The 23,564-nt window shown below is 40.9% G+C and overlaps 1 protein-coding gene and 1 pseudogene across 2 annotated transcripts in view; one reads left to right on the top strand and one right to left on the bottom strand.

Moving 5' to 3' along the window:
- LOC311245426 (beta-parvin-like) overlaps window positions 1–7,300 on the bottom strand; it is a 35,016-nt pseudogene extending 27,716 nt beyond the window's left edge. Inside the window, exon 1 of the transcript in view lies at window positions 7,103–7,300. The product of the transcript in view is annotated as a beta-parvin-like (transcript). The remainder of the gene's footprint in view (window positions 1–7,102) is intronic.
- LOC311245425 (long-chain-fatty-acid--CoA ligase 1-like) overlaps window positions 7,299–23,564 on the top strand; it is a gene marked incomplete at both ends in the record, with an annotated part of 73,517 nt that continues 57,251 nt past the window's right edge. The window contains 2 exons of the mRNA XM_084335268.1: window positions 7,299–7,347; window positions 9,096–9,196. Of these exons, the coding sequence (XP_084191394.1) occupies window positions 7,299–7,347; window positions 9,096–9,196 (150 nt within the window). The remainder of the gene's footprint in view (window positions 7,348–9,095; window positions 9,197–23,564) is intronic.

Raw genomic sequence — 23,564 nt, 5'->3', positions numbered from 1 at the left:
TTTTTGTGTGCTTACGGCCATGCTGACTGCCTGTTGCAGGGTCAGTGTGCCAGGCGGTGTACTATTGGGGGGGACGGGGCCCGCTCGGCTTACGGCCATACCAACCTGAACACGCCCGATCTCGTCCGATCTCGGAAGCTAAGCTGGTTCTGGCCTGGTTAGTACTTGGATGGGTTTTCCGCCTGGGAATACAGGTGCAGTAACTGAGGGGCCTTTGTCCGAATACGCTGGCGATGTGGGGGGCGGGGCACTACGTGCCCACCTGGTGGGGTCTTGATGCTGGCATCATGGACTTCTCCGGGCCCCCATTCCAGGGAGTCCAGTCCTTTTGGTGGGTCTGGGTCTTCCTTCGCGCTCCGCTGCTACGGCCTTGCCACGGGGTTGGGTTTGCCCTTGACCCCGTGATTCTGGGGGCAGTAACAAGGTTGTTCCTCCGTTCGTTCCCGGGTGGCATGCGGGTTGTGCGTGTGTGTAGTCGTGGGGTCTGCTCACCCTGTGCGTTGAGTTGCTTGAGTGCCTCTTCGCACGGTCGGGTCCGTCGCCCTCCCGTGAAGCCCCTAATAGGGGGGATGCCCTCCATTAGGGGGGGTCGGGGGGGCTCGGCCCTCCCTGTTCTGATGGTTTTGGGGGGCTGTCAGCGGGGTGTATTTGTCAGCCAGCGGCTCCGCTTGGCCTCCCCTTGTGCAGTAGTGATGCCAAGCAGAGCCCCTAACGGAACAGAACGTTAGGTTATGGCTATAACCAAGTTCTGTTAGTTAGGGGTGACGCTTGGCATCAGACGGCCGCTGCAGCCCTTGACCTCACCTTGTGGTGAAAGCTTGGGTAGGAGGAGAGCAGGTGACCACACACCTGCTTATGAAGGTAAGCTGATGAGGGGTGTGGTCAGACGAATATTGGGATTAAAGGTACATTTGTCGTCTTTATTCAGTGCGCGTGCACATATGCGAGATAGTGCAGTAGTGATGCCAAGCGTCACCCCTAACTAACATAACTTGGTTATAGCCATAACCTAACGTTAAAGTGATATGTGGTCCAGTTATGCTGCTCTGATTATTTTTTTATTTTTTTTTGTATTTTATTTTTTAAACAAACATAAACAAACATGACAACATAAAATTAGATATACAAGCATTAATTAACAGTGCACATCCAATGAAATCACCATTTAGATAAATGTCTTATACAAGATATACCCCTAATACCTGCTATCTAATACCCTACACACATGCTCTCGCTCGCTCCCCCCCCCCCCCCCCGGACCCCCCATTGGATAATCCATCCATTATAGTTTGCTCCTAACCATGCACTACCATTATATGCTAGCTTTTATTCTCTCCACCACTTCTAACCACATTGTCATTTTGGATTCATTGAGACCCAAAATTCTTGCTGTAGATATTTCTAGATAAATCACTTCGAGATATGTAAGAATCCAGACCTTCCGGCACATTTTTTCCAGTTGAAACCATCGTGATGCTATCAGCTTTTTAGCCGCTGTGATACCAGATAAAAACCAGATAAAAATCAATCTCTTTAGCTGTATAGGTACTGCACACTCAAAAACATCATTCAGCAGTAATACAGAGGGGTGTACAGGTATATTCAGAGTTAAGAGATTTGATAATCGCTGGGTCACTTCTTTCCAGAATATCTTAACTGGTGGGCAGTCCCAGTACATGTGCATAAATGTCCCCTCGTCCCCATTTGTACATAAGGAGCATTTGGAGTCTTGTTTAAGACCCATTCTGTTCAGTCTTATAGGAGTCAAGTATGTCCTATGAATATAGTTGAGATTGATTTGTTGATGGTCCGGGTTCCTTGATGCAAGTCGAACATTTGCCCAGGCTTCTTGCCAATCAAAATCTTTTTAATTAAAGGTTATGTTAAAGTGTTATGTGGTCCAGTTATGCTGCTCTGATTACATCCTCTTGAAGTTTGCAGGCTTCAAATATGAAAGTATATAATCATCATACATCTTTGCCATCTTTTTTATGCAAAATCTTTTTCTTCAACTGATGTGTTCAGATGAATGTAGTGGAGTAATAATTACAATGTTTTCTTTGAAATGTAGTGTAGTAAAATTATGAAGTTCCCTAAACTGAAAATACTCAAGTAAAGTACCAGTACCTCAAAATTGTACTTAAGTGTGTGTGTGTACTCACATGAATGGGCCCTATTCCCCGTACCTGGTTCAACTAAGTCGATCAAAAGTCCCATTATCCAGATTCAATTAACCCGATGTTTGAATCCGGGATGTTCCTGTTCCTCGAAGGTGGATTCAGTCTTGTTCATTTGAACCAGACTTGAGACTCAGGATAATTGCGCGCGGCCGCCTCAGCTGAAAAGACAGCAGGTGTTGATCACAGAAATCCTGATCTTCTAACAGCATTGATTGATTGATTGATTTAAAACTTTATTAACAGATTGCAGAATGGGTACAATGCAGTACGGCTCAATAGCCTCGCCGACAAGTTAAATGCATAATCTATAGGCTAATTTTAAGTCCCTCATTACCCCAATCAATCAGATTATATTTCTTTAAACGTGCCTGCTGGCAGTAGGCTTATGGAATGAATAATCAAATGAGATCTTGCTAGCGAAAATAATTAGTTCAACTCTTTCAGAATAAGGATAAAAACAAGCCCAAATAGTATATCTAATTGATACGAATTATATTATGAGGATATCTGTACTGTATGTGCTTAGGTATTGTGTACTATATAAATACATGGTTTCCAAAGAGAGGCTTGGAGGGAGGCTTGCAGTTACACTATTAATCAGGTTTTAATCTGTTTCGGACCTAATCCATACATGCATTGAATTGATTACCCTTTGGTTTATACCAGTGACACCTCATGTTCATCATCAGATAACAGTGCTTGAAAAGATAAATGCATTTTCTCAAATTCATTCATCAAAAACGTCAAAGGCTCATTCAATTTATCAAGTCACGTCATCAAATCCATCAAACAGCGCATCTCCTCATATATTTTAATCCCAGTTACAATATCACAATAACGTGTGACACTGTCACAGTGACAGTGATACAATTAAATACTCCACAGATTCAGATTCCTCATAATTCATATCCACAATCCGCGCATAGACGCTTCAGCTTGAATGAAACGCATCCGGGTGCTCCGTTAAGCAAATACACAGCGAAGAATATTAAACTAATCAGAGCCAAACACTCGATAGGTTTCATTCATTAAAATATCCCTGCGGGATTCACATTTGCAATGATCCGTTTAGTCCGTTATTAAAATAACTGTGTGTCGCGAGCGCCGTATCTGTATAAATATGACGTGCATTATATAGGACAAAGTAAATTCATAGGCTGAATATGATTTATTATCAGCATTTTAGGTAGACCTATTATTTTACATTTCAAACGAAGCACAAAAACATAATTCAGAATGGCATAATGGGATCTAGACTGTGAGAAATATTTCAGGAAGCGAGCTGGCATTTCTTTGCGGGGGCGTGGCCATGGTTCATCCAGCTAACTGAACTTAACCCTGCCCTCGACCAGGTTCAAACTTTCTGGTCTGTTACCATGGCGATTTAGAAAATCCGACGTTGGGGAATGGAAATGTCTGGCTTAACTCAAGCTATGCTGAAAATTATCCGGCTAACTCAGTTAGCCAGGTACGGGGAACAGGGCCAGGTCTGGGCCACGCTACATAACAGATGGTCCTGCGGGGCAAGACGCGGATGGTGGAGAAGAAGCAGAGGGGGAAGGCCAGCACCACGGCTAGACTCCAGATACACACTACGATCACTTTGGTCGCCGTGGCCGACAGACACGGCTTCAGGGGGTGGATGATTGATTGATTCGTTTATTGATTTAGAATGGAAAATCACACATATACATTTGATCACAATATGAAACAGGTATACATTTCTCCATTTACCAATAGGATTCCAATAAACACAATAAAGCCATAGGCTTGTTTCCATTGTGGTCCTTCATCATTGGTGTCAGTGGATTTATGTACTGGTGTGTGGACGTGGGTGTTTGTAGTGTCTGTATGTCAGGATGTGTGGTATAAAAACAAAAAATACATACAACAAAAGAATAAAAAGGAATAACACATATTAAAAACCCTTTGTTCACTACTCCCAGCTTCTGCTACTTATGATCCACCTCTTTATAGCTAATTTAAAAGTGGAGAAGGGGCTTATGGGCTTCAACTCCATTGGTAGGCTATTCCATTGTACTGCTGCTGAATATAGGAATGAGTTTTGGCCTATTTTTCTATTGCATCTCACTGGGACGATGTCTGTAGGGCTCCCCCTGGTGGTGTGTCCATGTACATCCCTTACCATGTTAAAATATCCTCTAAGATATTGAGGGACAGTATTCCCGAGTATCCTGTGTGTCATGTTGAGTTTTATTTGAGAGACCCTCTCCTCAACCCTGAGCCATTTGAGGCTGTTAAAATGTGTCTGTGTAACGTGGGATGGAGTTTTAAAATCATTCTAACTCATTTGTTCTGAGCTGTCTGTAGCCTACCTTTCAGTGCTACTGTGATTCCAGTGTACCAGGAGGAGCATGCATAGTCATAATGACATTGGATCAGTGCCCCTGCAAGGACTTCCAGTGCTGACCTGTTAATATAGGTGGACACTCTACCGAGACATTTTATTCTCTGATTGATCTTTGTGACCACCTTTTGTGCCATGCTCACCCCTGATAAGGTGTTGTCCAAAATACATCCTAATTATGTGACTTCCTCCGTTGCTGTTACCTCGATATCTCCTACCACTACCTTGAACCCAGGAGACCTCTTAAGTCGTATGGCCGAGCCAAATGGGATAGCTTTGGTTTTACCCAGGTGTAGGGATAACCTGTTTTCGACCAGCCAATGACTGATCTTGACAAGCTCTAGACCAGGGGTCAGCAACCTTTTTGACATGGAGTGCCTGTTTGAAATATAGTTGTAACTAGTGTCCCTCAACAATATTCCATGCATCGTAATTTTTTTTCCTCATAATCAGGTCTTTTTAATGATAATTTTTACATTATTACATCATTATTGTTATTGTTATTATTAACAATATTATTATGATGGTTGTATCAACCCTAAATCTGAGTTGTGGGGGGGGGGGGGGGGAAACTGTACGTGTGCTGTCATAGCTCCACCTACAGGCCTAATGGAGAACACCAGGAGAACACCAGGATGTGAATGGAGGGTGAATGTGAGGTATATTGTGTAAATAAGTTTTGATTGATCGCAAGACTACACTGTAAAAAAAAATTATAATAAGTTACCAGAACTTAAAAATATTGAGTTCAGTTACTGTGCATTAAGGTTTTCAGTTTTCAATCCATAATAAGTTAACAGAAAAATAAGTACACAACCACATTATTTCAACCTAATAAAACTATGTTTATTGTCATTGTTTTAAGAACACAAGTTGACTTGGTAATACTCACATTTTGAGTAAAAAAAATTGCTTTTAACATGTGCAATGTTCAATGAAATAGAAAAATAAATAATAAAATTAGTTGATTAATCCCACTGGTCACAATGGTGACCGTAATAATGTTTTTGTTATAAGGCTCTGCAAATGTTACTGAATGATGTAGCAATGTATTTCCAGCTAAATTGAAATAATAAACAAATAAAGGGTCTCAATTAAATATGTGGTAGTAAAAATAACCTGTGGGAGGATTTCAACAAGATAAATGTGACAAAATATTTCACTATAATATTTCAAAGCAAAAGAATAAATATTATAATTTTTTTTTCTTAATTTTTTTAATGCTGCCCCCTGTGCCTATGAAAATGCCCCCGCGTGCCTAGGGTTGCCTACCCCTGCTCTAGACTGAGTGACCTCTCTACTTCTCTTTTGTTCTGATGGGAGACCATGAGTGCAGCATCGTCCGCAAATAAAAACTGTTTACAATCACATGCAGTTTTCATGTCATTGACATATAAAAGAAATAAAAGTGGTCCTAAAATACTTCCTTGCGGCACCCCGCACGTCTGTTGAAGTGAGGAGGATATGGTCCCATTAATTTACACTACTTGTTTCCTGCCTCTCAGATAAGACTCCATCCACCTTAAGGATATACTGCTAAAACCCACGGCCACGTACCTGCGGGGGCAGAGGTTACATGAGGTAGTGGGCTGTGTGACCTAAAGCTTTAAACGAGTACAGGAGAATAATGTATCTACTGCATGTCAAATGTACAATATCAGTGCCCATGTTTTTTTTTAGCGTTTATCGCTTTTCTGGTCAAGCATGACCGACAGTTGTAGGGTGAAACGGGAGAGAGAGCAGGGGGAGACATTCGGCAAATGACGGCGAGTCCGGGAATCGAACTCGGAGTCAACCAGATCCGTGACGCAGCACGGAGTCCCGCGACGCAGCGCGGTAACATGGTGTGCTACTGGAGCACCCCAGTGCCCATGTTTTACCTGTGTATTGTTTGACAAAATATATACATGCAGAATGTCGTGATTTGTTGTTCAACGTGATTCTATATGATACATGAACATGAATTTGTGTCACGCGTTTGTTATTTTCCTTGATTGTCTATTATATGGTCACTTTGTGTCACATATGGAAGCGCAAGCCTTTGGAAACCCTCCTGGTCAAAGGTTTAGTAGCCTAGCTATGTTATTGATTTATTGTAAAGGGGACAATTCTAGAGTATTTAAACACACACAGGTATATCTGACCATTTCTCCACTGCTTGCAAAATACCACCAGGTAAAAATAATGTTTTCAAGCTGTGAATTTAAATTCCTCTCTATTAAAAAATGGCGTGTGTCACTAAACAAATTATATATTTTGGAACTTATCAAGCAACACACACAAAGTCATGGTCTTCGTTCATTTAGCATTAATTGAATTATGAGAATCAGTCGAGCTATTATGAAATGCAGCTAGGCTGCTGGACATCCTTGAAATATTATAGTAGCCTTGACCACACTATTATGCTAATACAACGTGTCCTACTATCTGAAGTAATCAGATGACAATCGGGGAATTATCACAATATAAAGATGAGGACGGTCTGAAGAACTACAAAATATTTTAAAATATTTCTACATTATTTTAAATAACAATACCCCTCCCCACGAATCACCGGTCCACTGATATAGCGGTCATAGAGTAGATGCTGGAAAACACAGCGGTGACGGGAAAGAAGTTGTGGAAGCTGCAGTACGCATCTCCAAAGTACCACTCACCATGAGCCGCGTAGATAAAGTTAATCAACGTATTAACCACCAGTGCCATCGAAGTGTCAGAGAAAAGCCAAGTTCAACAGGAAATAATTCGTCATGCACGTGGCGTCCGGGCAGTTCTCATATTACGACTGCACCACTGCACGTGAGGGATGATGCTGTCGACTCAATCATTAAAATCTCAATCAAGTCCCCCAGCAATTAGGTCTTTAATCAGATTAATCACTTTATTCAAATTGAGGATTTAGTTTGAGGATAAAAAAAAAGATTTATAAAAAGAAATGAGAATAATTTTTTCAATTTTCGATTCTTTTATTAAAATCAAAGGTTCGAACGTCCGTTCGAAGAACCCTGACGAAGTTTGAATCCCAAAAACAGGCTTCGGGGACAGCCTTACCAAACATTATTTATATTATTCAAATGGTACTCAAACATGTTCCGTTGTGATGTCACAGTATGATGTCATAATAGACCATTCTAGAACATTTGTGATATCACAGTATGATGGCATAATAGATCATTCTAGAACATTTGTGTTCTATGTATATTCAACAATTCGCTCAAGATCTCATTGTGCATCTTGAAACAGTACTGAACAGATAGACTAAACAACATAGATTGAAGCCTGCATTTCTCAACCAAGGTGCCTTGCCTACCGTTTAGCTGTGGAAAGGTGAGTGTCCACAACAGCTGTTCTACTTGAATACTGAATGTTAATATTGAATCAGACAATATTGAATACTGAATGTTAATTCAGGTTGACAGTTGACATCATTTGACAGTTGACAGGGGGCTGGAAAGTTGATTTAATAAAAGAAAAAAGACTAATTTAATCAGATTAATCACTTTATTCAAATTGAGGATTTAGTTTGAGGATAAAAAAAAAATTATAAAGAAAAATGAGAATAATTTTTTCAATTTCAATTATTTTATTAAAATCGAAGGTTCGAACGTCCGTTCGAAGAACCCTGACGAAGTTTGAATCCCAAAAACAGGCTTCGGGGACAGCCTTACCAAACATTATTTATATTATTCAAATTGAACTCAAACATGTTCCGTTGTGATGTCACAGTATGATGTCATAATAGAACATTCTAGAACATTTGTGATGTCACAGTATTATGCCATAATAGATCATTCTAGAACATTTGTGATGTCACAGTATGATGTCATAATCAAACAGTCTAGAACATTTGTGATGTCACAGTATGATGTCATAATCAACCAATCTAGAACATTTGTGATGCTACAGTATGATGTCATAATAGAATATTCTAGAACATTTGTGATGTCACAGTATGATGTCCTAATAGACCATTCTAGAACATTTGTGATGTCACAGTATGATGTCATAATAGGACATTCTAGAACATTTGTGATGTCACATTATGATGTCATAATAGAACATTCTAGCACATTTGTGATGTCACAGTATGATGTCATAATAGAACATTCTAGAACATTTGTGATGTCATAGTAGGATGTCCATAATATAACATTCTAGAACATTTGTGGTCTATATGTATTCAACAATTCTCATTGTGCATCTTGAGACAGGATAGATAGACTGGCAACACATAGATTGAACCATTTCTCAACCAAGGTGCCTTGCCGTTTTGCTGTGGAAAGGTGAGTGTCCACAACGGCTAGCTAGCTGTTCTACTTGAATACTGAATGTTAATATTGAATCAGACAATATTCAATAATGAATGTTAATATCAGACCATGATAAGAGGCATCCGCTTTTTGTTGGATACCTCCTGAATTAAAAGTGGGACAAGGTCACAGCTGTTTGTTTGTTTGTTTGTGACGAAGCACAGCTTGAGACTTTCTCTTTAACTCGACAATGAAGCGTGTTGTACTAAACGTCCCTTCCTTCCTGTGTGTGTCCAGACTGTCCTAGAGAAGCCATGCAGTCCACCCAGTCCAATGCCACCCGGCCCAAGGCACTCAAGCCGCCCTGTGACCTCACCATGCAGTCGGTGGAAGTTCCGGTGAGCGATGACGACAACCGTAGATTCTGTGTTTGTGTAAATATCTGGCGGACAGCTGTGTCCAGTATTGGGAGTTGTTGGTGGTAACGGGTGTGTGTTGTCGTACTGAGACGGCTGATTACAATTTTATGTCTGTGCTTAACGCAAGACCTCGCTCTTGCAATATTTCACCCTGGAAGCAAGATTTCACCATGATGTTTTCACATTCTCTGGACCAGTATTACAAAAATGTGTAGGATATCCTTTTTGTGGTAATCATTTTAATATGAATATGTAATATGAATAATATATATATATAATATGAATAACTGTCTAGTCACTGTAAATCTTTCAGTACGCTTACCTGGTGTGAAATCATTAGCTGGTAAATCTGCAAAATGTACTGTCTAGCGGCTCGGGTCTGCATTTTTTATAAAACATATTATATATAGAATTAAAGCCATATTTGTTGCCATTCGAATGTCACCTCACTCGACATAATCCGTGCCTCGGTTCTTTTTTTTTTTATCCACTTTTTCTCCTTATTTTTCTATTTTTTCATGTATCCAATTCTCCCCTCCCCTCTCTTGAACGTTGCTTGACTATGCCCCCCACTGGTTGGTTGTAGAGAGGATAGAAGCCTTGCATCACGTGTTCCCTCCGGCACACGAGGAGGCAGCCTGTCACATCTTTTTGCCTGCCAGCGCGGACTCATTGGCGAGGTGTAAAGCATGGGAGGCTCACACTACCCTCGCCACTTCCTGTCTCTGCTGTGCAGGCGTCTCCCAACCCACCTGTAGGGGTCACTGTCCACAACGTCCAATCCCCACCCATCGACTTCCACCCGCTGACTCTGCCAAATGAGCCAGTACGACGGCCGGCCCAAGCCAAAGGCAATGGTGAGACTGGGATTCGATACCGGAGTCTCTTGCATTGGTGACGAGCGCAATCTCCGCTACGCCACCCAGCCGCCCCGTGCCTCTGTTCTTGAGTTACATGCCGATATGTCAGGCGTGCGACTTTGTACACAAGAGTGTCAGATTACCACACCGGACTTCTGAGGCTCTATAACTGTCAATAATTTGCCAATTGCGTGAATTATTGGACAGCGTTGTAGCCAATGAGTGTAGCTTTCCAATGATACCCCATGTAGGGTTTGAGCGAATCAGGGATCTAGATGAAAATTGACTAGCGAAAACCAGAAGTAAAAAACACACAGAATGCATTGCCGTCAATTAGGGCTGAACGATTAATCGATTTTAAAATCGAAATTGCGAATCGCAAAAAAGAAATATATATATATTTTTTAAATGTATTTAACCAGGAAGTTTGGGAGAGGGAGGTAAGGGGTTTTAGATTGTGTGTTGTGAAGTTTAGACTTCAGAGAGGGAGAGTAAAGTACAGAAGAAAAGGTACCGTTGGGTACCGGTATCGATTCCCAGGTAAAGAAGAAACATTTTCAGGCTCGGTGTCCCGAAAAGACCCACCGCGTAGGCCAGATGCAAGCCGCATTTTACAATAAACCTCTGTGGGGCTGCTTAAATAATTTTTTTATTATAATCGCAAATTTAATCACAATCGCAATATCTGTCAGAAAAATCGCAATTAGATTATTTCCCAAAATCATGCAGCCCTACCGTCAATGAGGAAATGGAATACTGGAGAACTTTAAAAAATGTTACACGGTTTACCAAAATCGCTAACACTTTGAGCTCCACGCCCGAGATTTCTCGGGTTTACCCCCCGACCGTTGAACGAGTATTCTTGTTTATTTTTTTATTTTTTTTATTAGCGTTCTGAAATCATATTGCATCAAGCGAGCTTACCGTTGGAGATCCAGGCACCGCCGGCGCTCAGATCTGAAAAAAGCGCCCCCTATTAAATGGTAAATCACCCTTTTGGATTGGACTCAATGAAAGTGAATGAGAGAACGGATTTCTGACTCCACATTTTACTTCTCACTGATGTAACCGGGGTCTATAGTTCATTCTGGAACCTTGGTGCCACGGCGAATATGTATTCTACTGTACACACGGTGGATCAATACAATTATCGATTTTTCCGAATGGCGATCGGAAATTGGAATAAACCATTTGGATACCATCTGACCTCAGGTAATGAATCTATGTTATCAGTCTTAGGATAATCAGACTCGTTTTCACGGATATATAAGTGTTTCCCCTATATGTGATATAGCTGTTTTGACTGTAAAAGCCATCAGGAAATAAGAGCAGCGATTATCAGCGAGCGGCACGAGCGTGCGTGCGCACACATATACTATCGATCATCTAGCGTTTATGTGAAAACGATTCATAAATAGGCAGACAAATGACAACGTTCTGGAATATTCCAGTAAAAGACGATTATCATCATAGGGTTGTTTTTTCCAAGAAAACAAGTGATTTTCAAAATACTACTACAGAAAACTCAAGTTCAGCCCTATGTTACTCTATTTCATTAGCACTTTTTATTGTGTAAGAAACTTCCGAATGTTATCTTTCAAAAGAGACCAGGCTTATGCATGTGCAATAAGTATAAAGATACGCTTGTAACGCTTTAAAAAAAAAGTATGCAGTCCTCAAGTTCAAGTAAAAACATTTTTAAAAAGCCGCTTTTCTGGGTGCATGTTAAAAGGTTTCTCTGTAATAAATGTTTCCCCCCAAAGACCCAAAAGATGGGACAGTATATTACACTCTTACACTAAACATGTAAAGGTACCGGAATTTGGTACCGATTGATTTAGCGTGAATCGGTACTCGGTAGTACCAATTTAATTCGGTTGGTACCCTTAAAAGTACAGAATTCGGTACCCAACCCTAGTCATAAGTGATGATTGAGAGGGATTATGTTTGTATGAGCCTATAAATAGTTTTTTGGGGGATAATTCTACTCATTATGCCTTTAAAACAAAGGTACTGCAAACCCGACTTCAGCGATGAAGCCTGTTGGGCTGACGTGCTGTACAGGCACGTGCACACTTTTTTGTTTTGTTTACCGTTACGCATATAGACTGCCCTTCCAACTGAAGAATGTCAGGATAGAATCAAAATATTAGGTAAAGAGAGAGAGATGCCCCATATTCCATTGCAGTTTGCACGGCCTCCTCAGTGTGCCTCTCCACAGACCTATATATTTTATGTATAGCGTGGGTGGCAGTGGCGTCGTTAGCCCTGGGCTTCCGGGGCTTTAGCCCCGGATGTTTTTCTCCTAGCCCCGGATCTAAAAAATAAATAAAAAATTGTTTACATTTTTTTTTTTTTTTCAGCATCCCCATTGTCTGTGCTGAATGTTTGTTAGTGTTTGGTATTTTTTGTTGGTTTTTAGTACTTTTAAACATCCATTTTTAGTAAGTAGTTTTCATTTGATCCTATAATTCTTTCATTCACCGATTTGTGGACTTTTTTTTTAGTGTCCTGAAAGGCGCCTTATAAATCAAATGCATTATTATTATTATTATTATTATTATTATTATTATTATTATTATTATTATTATTATTATTATTATTATTATTATTATTATTATTATTATTATTATTATTATTATCATCATCCAGGAGGGAAAAGACACTTTGGATAGTAGGGACTGCATCTCTGCCTGTCCTGACCAGGAAACACTTTGCAACTGTGATCTCCTCTGGCAATAGTTGGATATTGTAATGTATGGCGAGGGGTTGCAGCAATTCCACTGAGAGAAACTGGTCTGAGGCTGGATAACATGCCTGTATGCCTCTCATAAGTTGTTATCCAACTCATGAGAACCTGCTCTCAAGCTCTTGCAGCATTCTGTCGACGACTGGATAGAACAGTCTCTGTCTCAGCTGATCTCCTGAGCTGAGGTCTGAGCTTGTGCCACAAGATGACTCAACTACATACTCGTCCATCCTTTTCTGCTTCCTCCTTTGGCTGGTAGTATGTTCCTCAATCCAAAGGCCATTACATATGGCCTTTGTCCTGTCATACATGTCCACTGCCATCTCTGAGGTGCGATAACCTTTGAGTGTGCTTTTAAATAGTACAGATGTTGAAGTGGTGCACTTTAACGCAGCAGCACCTGGAGCCATCCATACCCATGTCCAGTGTCCTATAATAAGCTTTAATCGAACCCTGGTTCATTTCCTCGGATAGTCCGGTTGGTTTGGGGTGGTGTGAAAGCTCATTCACTCTTGCAAGTGAACCCTGCTGCGGTTCATTTGAGATGTGAATGCAAAGCGGACCAAAGGCAGGAAAAGACCCAAAATCTAATCTTTTTTTTATGAGAAGACTGAAACAAACACATGTATATAATGAAACACACAATACAGTTTTTTTTCGATTGCCTAAGCATGATTTTGAAAACGGTCCCGGTGTTTCAAAACACACAATTAGCACAACCACACACACAATTATCAGAACACATCAGATCCTTTGCTAAATTAAACACTTGTCAAAACCATACACTCATTTATAAAAACTACATTTTGTTACCATATGAAACACACGGTTTCATATGACTTAATTCTGTTTGAACCAGTTACACACACTGCTGTGCTTAACCTAAAACACATTTAGCAATTCTACTTCTCAGTGATTAGAGTACTGTAAGTGAAGTACGCAGAGAATGTGCAAATATACAATAAATTCACCAAACACTACACAAGACCAATGCTGTGATGAAAATATAATTTATTTATCTACATATACCCAAATCAATGATGCAGACTGATGAAAAAATAACATTTTCTCTCCATATACCCAAATCAATGATGCAGACTGATGAAAATATAAATGTTCTCTCCATATAACCAAATCAGTCAACATTTCAACATGGAGAATCACAACAATACATGTCCCAGTTTTCATGCTACTATGTGCATAACACTGTAAGCTCAGCAAATATCAGACAAACATAAAATACTGTATCCAGTACAGGTTAAAGTGGAAAGGAAGCAGTGCGATAAATACATATTCATAGCATCACATTAGTATTTAGATAAGCCACAGAAGAAATCACGTTATAAAAATAAGCAGTTTCTAAGAAAAAACGATTTGTTGTGTGCATTTCTGAAGCATTTAGCATTATGGGCGCGGCCATTTTGTTGCTGACGTCATGCCACTGGTTGGGTGTATACACGGCTGGTACACTGCCTATAGTGAATGGGTCAGTCAGTAAATAAAATGTTGCCTACAAAACAACGGGACCGCGGTGGTTCTGTTTGTATTGCTCCTGGCTGTTCAAACTAATTTTACCATGTGAGAGAGAGGAAAGTTGGTTAATTTCCACAAACTACCAGTGAAAAAAACAGTGTTGTTGTCACGTTGGCTCAGGCTGGCTGCACTCAGGCGGCGCGACCAGCCTGTTGGACAGGGAAGGAGGATCTGCAGCGAACACTTCATTGCCTCGGATTATGTTGTTGGGGTGGGATGTTTGTCCAGAAGACCACTAATCAGCTGAAGCCGGACGCGGTTCCCTCAGTCTTCGACAGACAGACCGGCGTTAGCTCTCGGGAGCGATCGCTAGCTAGTTAGCACCCGGGAGCGTCGCGGAGCATTCAGCCTGCTGGCTACACAGCTTGTCGGTGTGCTGGAACCTCGGCAAGCTAACGGTAGCTGGCTACACAGCTTGTCGGTGTGCTGGAGCCTCTGCAAGCTAACGGTAGCTGGCTACACAGCTTGTCGGTGTGCTAATAGCCTCGGCAAGCTAACGGTAGCTGGCTCCAGGCTATTAGCACATCAACAAGCTGCTGGAGCTCCCGACGCTCGGCTGGTTGAAGTGGATCTAGGTAGCCAGCAGGCTGAATGCTCCGCGACGCTCCCGAGAGCTAACTCCGGTCCCCGGCTGGTGCCAACTAGCTAGCGATCGCTCCCGAGAGCTAACGCCGGTCTGTCTGTCGAAGACTGAGGGAACCGCGTCCGGCTTCAGCTGATTAGTGGTCTTCTGGACAAACATCCCACCCCAACAACATAATCCGAGGCAATGAAGTGTTCGCTGCAGATCCTCCTTCCCTGTCCAACAGGCTGGTCGCGCCGCCTGAGTGCAGCCAGCCTGAGCCAACGTGCCAACAACACTGTTTTTTTCACTGGTAGTTTGTGAAAATTAACCAACTTTCCTCTCTCTCACATGGTAAAATTAGTTTGAACAGCCAGGAGCAATACAAACAGAACCACCGCGGTCCCGTTGTTTTGTAGGCAACATTTTATTTACTGACTGACCCATTCACTATAGGCAGTGTACCAGCCGTGTATACACCCAACCAGTGGCATGACGTCAGCCATGACGTCAGCAACAAAATGGCGGCGCCCATGTTGAAAACAGGGATATTATATTTGATTTTTCAGACAAATAAGATAGATTTCACATTTGATTATAGAACCCTGTCTTACACAAGGTACACAACAAACAAACTAGGATCACATTGCTCACTGCTTCATTTCCACTTTAAATTACAGTAAAACAAAATTTTCTTTGAAAAAATTTAAACAGAAAATACTAGACATTATCTCTTTGCCTAGCTGGATCTGGCAAGATAATTTTTTGTTGTGATTCTCCATGTTGACTGATTTTGGAAAATGGGAGAAAATGTATATTTTCATCAGTCTGCATCATTGGTTGTCTTGTGTAGTGTTTGGTGAATGTATTGTATATTTTCACATTCTCTGTGTACAGTACTTCACTCTCCTTCCATTTTGGTTGAAGACAGGTGAACTCACCTGCTGCATTTTTATAGTGCTTAAACCTGATTGGTGTATCTACAATTAAGCAATGGTGTGTTTGTGCATCTGATGGCTGTGTTTAACCAATTGGCTCATATGTGTGGTAATTTGACATTCTGTGTAATGTAATGCAAGTGTGTTTAGTGTTTTGCAAATCACTGTGTGTATTGTTTTGCAAAAAGTGTGAGGGGTTGTAGGGGTGCAAATCTGGGCCTATATTTTGCTCCTTGAGTGTAAGGTTGTGATAATTGTGTAATACTTTTGATTTGAGTGTTTATGCAATTGAAGAAAACTGTAAAGACTAGAGATGAACTGTTTATTTCTTTTGTACATAGGCTGTGCATATGTTTGTTTGTTTGTTTATTTGCTTATGTGTATGATTCTTAACTGTGTTTTTATTTGGTTATTGGTGTATATGTGTGTATGTATGTACAGTATATGTATATATATTATATATATGTATATATATATATGTGTATATTAGGGATGCTCGATATTGGCTTTTTTACCGATACCGATATTCCGATATTGTCCAACTCTTAATTTCCGATACCGATATCAACCGATATCAACCGATACCGATATATGCAGGGTTTCCCTGTCCAAAAAACTGAATAATTTCAGGTAACTAATAATTTCACTGGATATATATATAACAAATATTGTTATTGTTTTTTTTTGTTTTTAAACCGATACCGATATTTTCCGATATCACATTTGACTGCCGATATCAGCCGATAATATCGGTCGGCCGATAATATCGGACATCCCTAGTGTATATATGTATATTTGTACTCCTGCTGGGGCTTCTTGGACCAGATCAATGTTTTATCTGGCTAAATAAAGGTTAAATAAATAAATAAGAAAGTGATGATTTGGTCCTGTTAACTTTGAATGTTCTATGGGGACTGCCCAGATCCCTCTCATGGACCTGGACCTCACTTTGAGAACCTCTAATGATTCTAGTTATTCAGTATTCATCTCTAATTACTCTAAAATTGCGTATTTCTGTGTTTAAAAAAAAAATAAAAAAAGGGGGGGGGGGGGGGTGACCCCCCCTACACCCCCCCACCCCCGGGCTGAAGCCCCCAATGTTTTCTAACCCTAAAAACGCCCCTGGTGGGTGGTGGTGATGATGATGATGATAGAAACCGCTGTGTCCCTCAATGAGTGGTATTACACTCATTGAGGGACATGAAGAAGTCAAGTCCGATGGGATTTGGGAATCTCAAATACAAATCAGGAATGGAATAAAAAATGCATTTATATTAAACAATACAGAATATATTGCACTTCTTGGGGTCTGTAGGGTAAGCACTTATTCCCTCCCCCCTTAACATTTATGGAGATGTATGGGCCTTTTAAGTCAGTGATAAAAGTGTCTTTCAAGGATAAGTGAGCTCCTGCACTGATTATTATAGTTCAATATTCAATACTTGATCACCAAAACCCCCCAAAAAGCATAAAAAGGGCCCCCCGGCCCGAAAAGGGCCCTTAAAAATCGGGGTTTCGCGCTGCGCACGCTCGGTTCGCACACACACAGGTATAGTGCCCTTTTCAGCATTTGAGCACCTGCCCCTCTAAAGTCCTGTGCACGTCCCTGGTGCTGTATTTAGTAATAGACAAACCAAACTGATATTTCGTGCCAGTTCTACATTCCTGCTATCCTCCTGTTCTTCCCCTCTGTGTCTGTTTGTGCGTGTGTGTGTGTACTTGTGGGCGCGCCCACAGCACAGGCTATTTGAAAACGCTTCAGCCTCGACACAAGTTCAAGTTCGATGATCCCTTCTTAGCACTGTAATTACATAAAATAACTGTGTGAATAACTTAAAAGTAGCAGGGATCTGCTAGGAATCGCCATATCCAGACACGCCTCGGAAAAACCTTTGGTTTGTTTGTCCCTCTGGCCCTGGGTCTCGACTTCATTCCAGTCATGCTTTGTTGCCATCTCATCTGTTTTAGTCACTTCAGGCCGTAGTGTATGAAGTAGAGGTGCACTGTCACTTCAGGCTGTAGTGTATGAAGTAGAGGTGCACTGTCACTTCAGGCTGTAGTGTATGAAGTAGAGGTGCACCAAATATAGATTTTGTAGAACAGAGTTCAGTACCGAATACTTAATTAAGTGGATCGGCTCACACGAGTACTCATGTAAAGTACTTCTCAATTTTAAATTCATGCCAACTAGTTTGGACTTTTTGGAAAAATTATTACACAGGACGGAGTCTGAGCTTACGTCATTATTAAAGTATTGGAACAGCTTTTTGTCAAACTGAGTGCAAGAACTTAGCAACTGGATCAGTGACAATACTAATACTAAAGATATTATCGGCGCACCTCTATTATGAACAAATGGCAGACATTAAAGATATATATTTTTCCACTGTCTGCGTGCCAAGACATGACTGGCCTTGTTTTAGTGGTCCCGGTATGTTGTACATCATATAGTCAGCGTTGTACAATAGTGACCTTGTGGTGCAACAGAGCCAAAAGCTGTTATAGACAGTTTCACAGGGATTCTGTTGTAAAGGGCCAGGTTGGACCTAAGTCAGTTATTACATTAGCAAATATTGCAACAGGAAATAAACCTTTTAGAATGTAGATTGTTTGTCACTTTCAAACCGTCTATATTGGTCAAGTATTTCACTCAAAAGCATTTCTCATGATATTGGTGTTCACTAACTGTCTTAACACTTTGAGCGCCACCAGATGGCGCCGTTAAACCCCCCAGTATGCCACGCTCTTAAGATGCTGATTTAGCGAAAACTCATGATTTCCGTGGATCGATTTCTATATTATATATTTTAGCTATGTGGAAATGGTTGGGCTCATTTGACAACATGCTAGTTGATGTACAATACGCCAAAAGCCGTTTGTTGATCCATGCCGTCGTTCGTTCACAATTCCACGCCAAAAAAGGTAAACACTGGCCCAAATCGAGGCGCATTTCCTGGAAGCAGAGTTATGAGCGTTTTGCTGCAGGAGCGCAAAATCATATTTCCTTGTCTGAAAGTGCAATAATGTCATACACTGTACACACAACACTTAGTGTTGTTTATCATTCATGAAATACAATGCATATATTATATAGAGATATTTGTATCGATCACGTTGTATGCCTATATGCATTTTTATAATAATGTATATATATAGCTTCAATTTCACACAATTACTACATCTCTCAGCATACTAATATTACATATTGACATTTTCAAGGTAAATCAAAAATATCTATAGAAAACGCAGCAATTTAGCAAAACTGCATACGCTTCACATTCCATAAATGGGGGGAGGGGGGGGGGGACATCATGATTGCATATAAATTATTCCAAGTGCATAATGTCACACTGTACACCACACCACTTGGTGTTTATCATTCATGAAATGCAATGCATATAGTAGGGATATTTTTATATAGATTACGTTGTATGCCATATGTATTTTTATACTAATGTATATATATATCGCTTCAATTTCACACAATTACTGTATACATCTCTCGGCATACTAATATTACATATAGACATTTTCAAGGTAAATCAAAAATATCTATAGAAAACGCAGCAATTTAGCAAAACTGTGCATACGCTTCACATTCCATAAATGGGGGGGGGGGACATCATGATTGCATATAAATTATTCCAAGTGCATAATGTCACACACTGTACACCACACCACTTGGTGTTTATCATTCATGAAATGCAATGCATATAGTAGGGATATTTTTATATAGATTACGTTGTATGCCTATATGCATTTTTATAATAATGTATAATTTATCGCTTCAATTTCACACAATTACTGTATACATATCTCAGCATACTAATATGTCTTCACAGCTGTTCGTGACGAATTTACCTGCATATCATGGTGTAGTCGTCCACAGGTATTCTGACACATGTAAACCCCCCCTTCCCATGCTGCTATGATGCCTGCATTTTCCCCAAGGGGATCAATAAAGGAATATCTTATCTTATTTTTGCATTGCATTGTATTCTGTATATTATAATCTAAGACACACAAGTTATAAAAATCATTGCATTATAATGTATTATGTATATAATAAACACTTGACACTTGATGGAGTGGAAGAAATGTCTTTACTTCAGATAAGTAGTAATTGCATTAGCAAGTGCACCACGTGTTCAACAGATACTCGGCACACATGTTGTAAAAAAAACATTGCATAATAATGTTCTGTATATACACACTTGACACTTGAAGTGTACAAGATTTATTCACCATTGGGTACACCATGTAAAGTGCATTCATTTTGACCCCGAAAATATATAAATGAGCAAAAACAACATAAAATATATAACCATTAGCTTGTGTGCACCATGTGTTCACACATGCTATAAAAAATCATTGCATACTAATGTCTTCTGTATGAAGTGGACATATATATATCTTCACTTCAGATGAAGCACCATTGGGTGTGTACATCATCAGCACACATGTAAAGTGCATTCACATGCTATAAAAAAAAAGCATAATGAACTGTGTATAACACTTGCCACTTGAAGTGGACAATATGTGTTCACTCAGGTAAGGCACTAGTTGGTACAACATGTACAGTGCATTGTTTTGACCTGGACATATATATAAAGTAGCAAAAACAACATACAATGTGTAACCACCATGCATGCACAATTAGCTTAGCTTGTGTGCACCATGTGTTCATATATTCAAGTACATTCATTTTCGACCTGGCAACATGCTATAAAAAAAAGCATAATGAACTGTGTATAACACTTGCCACTTGAAGTGGACAATATGTGTTCACTTCAGGTAAGGCACTATGTGGTACAACATGTACAGTGCATTGTTTTGACCTGGACATATATATAAAGTAGGGTGACCACCTGTCCCGCGACTCGTGCACCATGTGTTCATATATTCAAGTACATTCATTTTCGACCTGGCAAAATGGCCGATGCACATATGTGCATGTAAAGTATGTTTAGTGTTGACCTGACAAAATGGCAGATAACCATTATGTTTGTGCATCAGAACACATATGTACATGTAAAGTGTGTTAGTTAGTAAAGTGAGCCATATGTACTCTGTGAAACTCTGTGAAAATGATCAGCAGCTAACACCAGGACACTGATGAACGGCATTGACAAGATAGACCAACATTGCTACTCTGAAAGTGGACCAAGAATAGTGTTTAAAATATATCCATGTGCACAGTAAATTTTGCAGAGTAAATTTTACTCAAACTGAGTCCATTCACAGTCTATGCTAATATTCCGGTCTGGCTGAAATAGCTCCTGGAATCGGTTGACAAGGTAATCTAGGACCGGGTGTACTTTGTACAGTTTATCAGCCTTGTCTGCAGTCCCGTTGTTGCTAAAATGTAGGAACCTCCAAATGATCTGGTATCTATTGCGTGACATTGTGTTGGAGAAATGGGCGCAATGGAAACATTTTAGAGTTGACCAGTACAGTTTGAGTAAAATGTACTCAGTTTAAGTAAAATATACTCAGCAAAATTTACTGTGTGCCAACACCTTTGTTCTGTACAACCAGTAATACCTATATTGTGAAATACTTACACTATTTACAAGACACTATACAATATACTACACACCCTCAATACCCCTATGCTCTGCATCGTCTGGCTGCCTCAGACACACATTGTTACTCAGCTGATAGAGTTGTGCCCGTCCTGATGACTTGTCGTACAGAACCTGTAAGTCACTTTGGATAAAAGCGTCAGCTAAATGACTAAATGTATACACTCATATATCATAACACATACTACGGGGAAGTACGCACCCATCCATATATAGATATATTTCATGGAGAGTGTTTCCACTCTTAGCACACAAAGATAGCTTATGCTAGCGATAATGCTCAGCTAGCATAATCTTTCTTTGTGTGGTAGGGTGTGAAACACTCTTGATGTAGGGGGACTCCACACTTTGAGCAGTATGATCTGGTTTCCCGCCTAATGCATTTTTTCTTACAGACCCGGCACTCTTTCGTGGGATGCGTCTTCTTTGGGGTGGGTGGGTACTTCTCCATAATATGCATTCTTAGCTTGCCATCCAACCTGCAGTGCGGATCTGTCTTTTGGGCCCTGGAAGCTCCCTCCCACCTCACACCCCACACCCCCCCACCTGCGGCACCTGCCTCTGCCTCATCTGCCTCACCTGCGGCACGTGCGGCACTGGCCACTGTTCGAGCTAAATCGGCTGCATCTGACTCATCACACAAGTCAGCGATGATTTGTATTTGGAACTGCATAAGTGTCTTGTGCTGTCCTGTTGGCTGTCTGGCTCTGTACAGAACATAGGCATTGGCCATGGCTATTTGAATCAAATAGACTACGAACTTCTTGGTCCACTTTGCAGTCTTCCTAATGAACGGATAGTAACTAATATGCTGATCTAATTTATCGACCCCGTTCATCGACACATTATATGAGAGCACGCAGTCTGGCTTCATGACCGTTACCTTCTTCTTATGACCCTTCTTCCAGATGAGTGTTTCCATTAGAGTGCCCTGGTGAAAGCTGCTGATCATTTTGACAATCCGCTTGTCTCTCCAGGCGAGAACCATGACCCGTTTGTTGTGCAGGGCCATGGTCTCGCCCACCAACAGCTTAACATTGGTTACACACTTTATCTGCGCCGGTTCTCCCCGGTGCATCCTCAAGGTACCGCAGACGTGGGTCCTCAACTGTAGGAGTATGTCAGACAGGGATACTGAATTGTAAAAAGTATCCATGAACAAACAGTATCCCTGATTTGCCAAACGTCCTAGGAGCCCAACGACCGTGTCCTTGAGGGGTGCATAGTCCCCACAAAATGGCCGCAGTGAAAAGCAGTAACCAGTGTGAGAATCACAGAGCATATATGACCTGATCCCATATTTGGTGGGCTTCAGGGGGCTGAACACTCGGAATTGTAGTTTGCCACGCCAGGCCAGCATCCCCTCGTCTATGCTAATATTCTTGTCTGGCTGAAATAGCTCCCGGAATCGGTTGACAAGGTAGTCAAGGACCGGGCGTACTTTGTACATTTTATCAGCCTTGTCTGCCGTCTCATTGTTGCTAAAATGTAGGAACCTCCAAATGACCTGGTATCTATTGCGTGACATTGTTTTGGAGAAATAGGCGCAATGAAAGATTTTAGAGTTGACCAGTACATATAGAGTTGCGGCTTCTGACTGATCCCCGTTAGGAATAGTATGCCTAGAACCTTCCACAACTCCACAACGGTGACAGCCTGTTACTCACCCTGTTGGGGATCAATGATGGCCATTGTTTGTTCGGCGTACAAGTTTGTTTGCTGTACAATGCCACACCATGAGTTCGTCGGTGAGGAACAGCCGCAGAAAGGCAAGGGGTTTGGTGGATGTGATGGTGGCCGCATCGTGTAGTGTCCTGGCTCTGCATCAAAGGTAATTTCGATTGGCACAAAATTACCGGTACCTTTGATCCACTCATCATGGCTCCCACCAGCTGTGCTTTTACGGCCTCTGCCCCGGCCTCTGCCCCGGCCTCGACCTTTGCCTGTAAATTATGAGATTACAATAACTAACTGGTATAATACAATGCACATACTGTAGACACATTCATATAATACATATTTAGAAACTTGTGTGAGTGAATGAGTCAGTGTGAGATAGTGATGCACAACTCACCCCGCTGCTTAGCGTGAAGATTGTCTTCCTCGTCATCCGTCTCTGC

Source organism: Notolepis coatsorum, assembly GCF_963971535.1.
Source record: "Notolepis coatsorum genome assembly, chromosome: 18".
In the NCBI taxonomy this organism is placed as follows: Eukaryota; Metazoa; Chordata; class Actinopteri; order Aulopiformes; family Paralepididae; genus Notolepis; species Notolepis coatsorum.
Note: the sequence above shows the minus strand (reverse complement) of the source record. Positions and strands in the feature narration are given on the sequence as shown.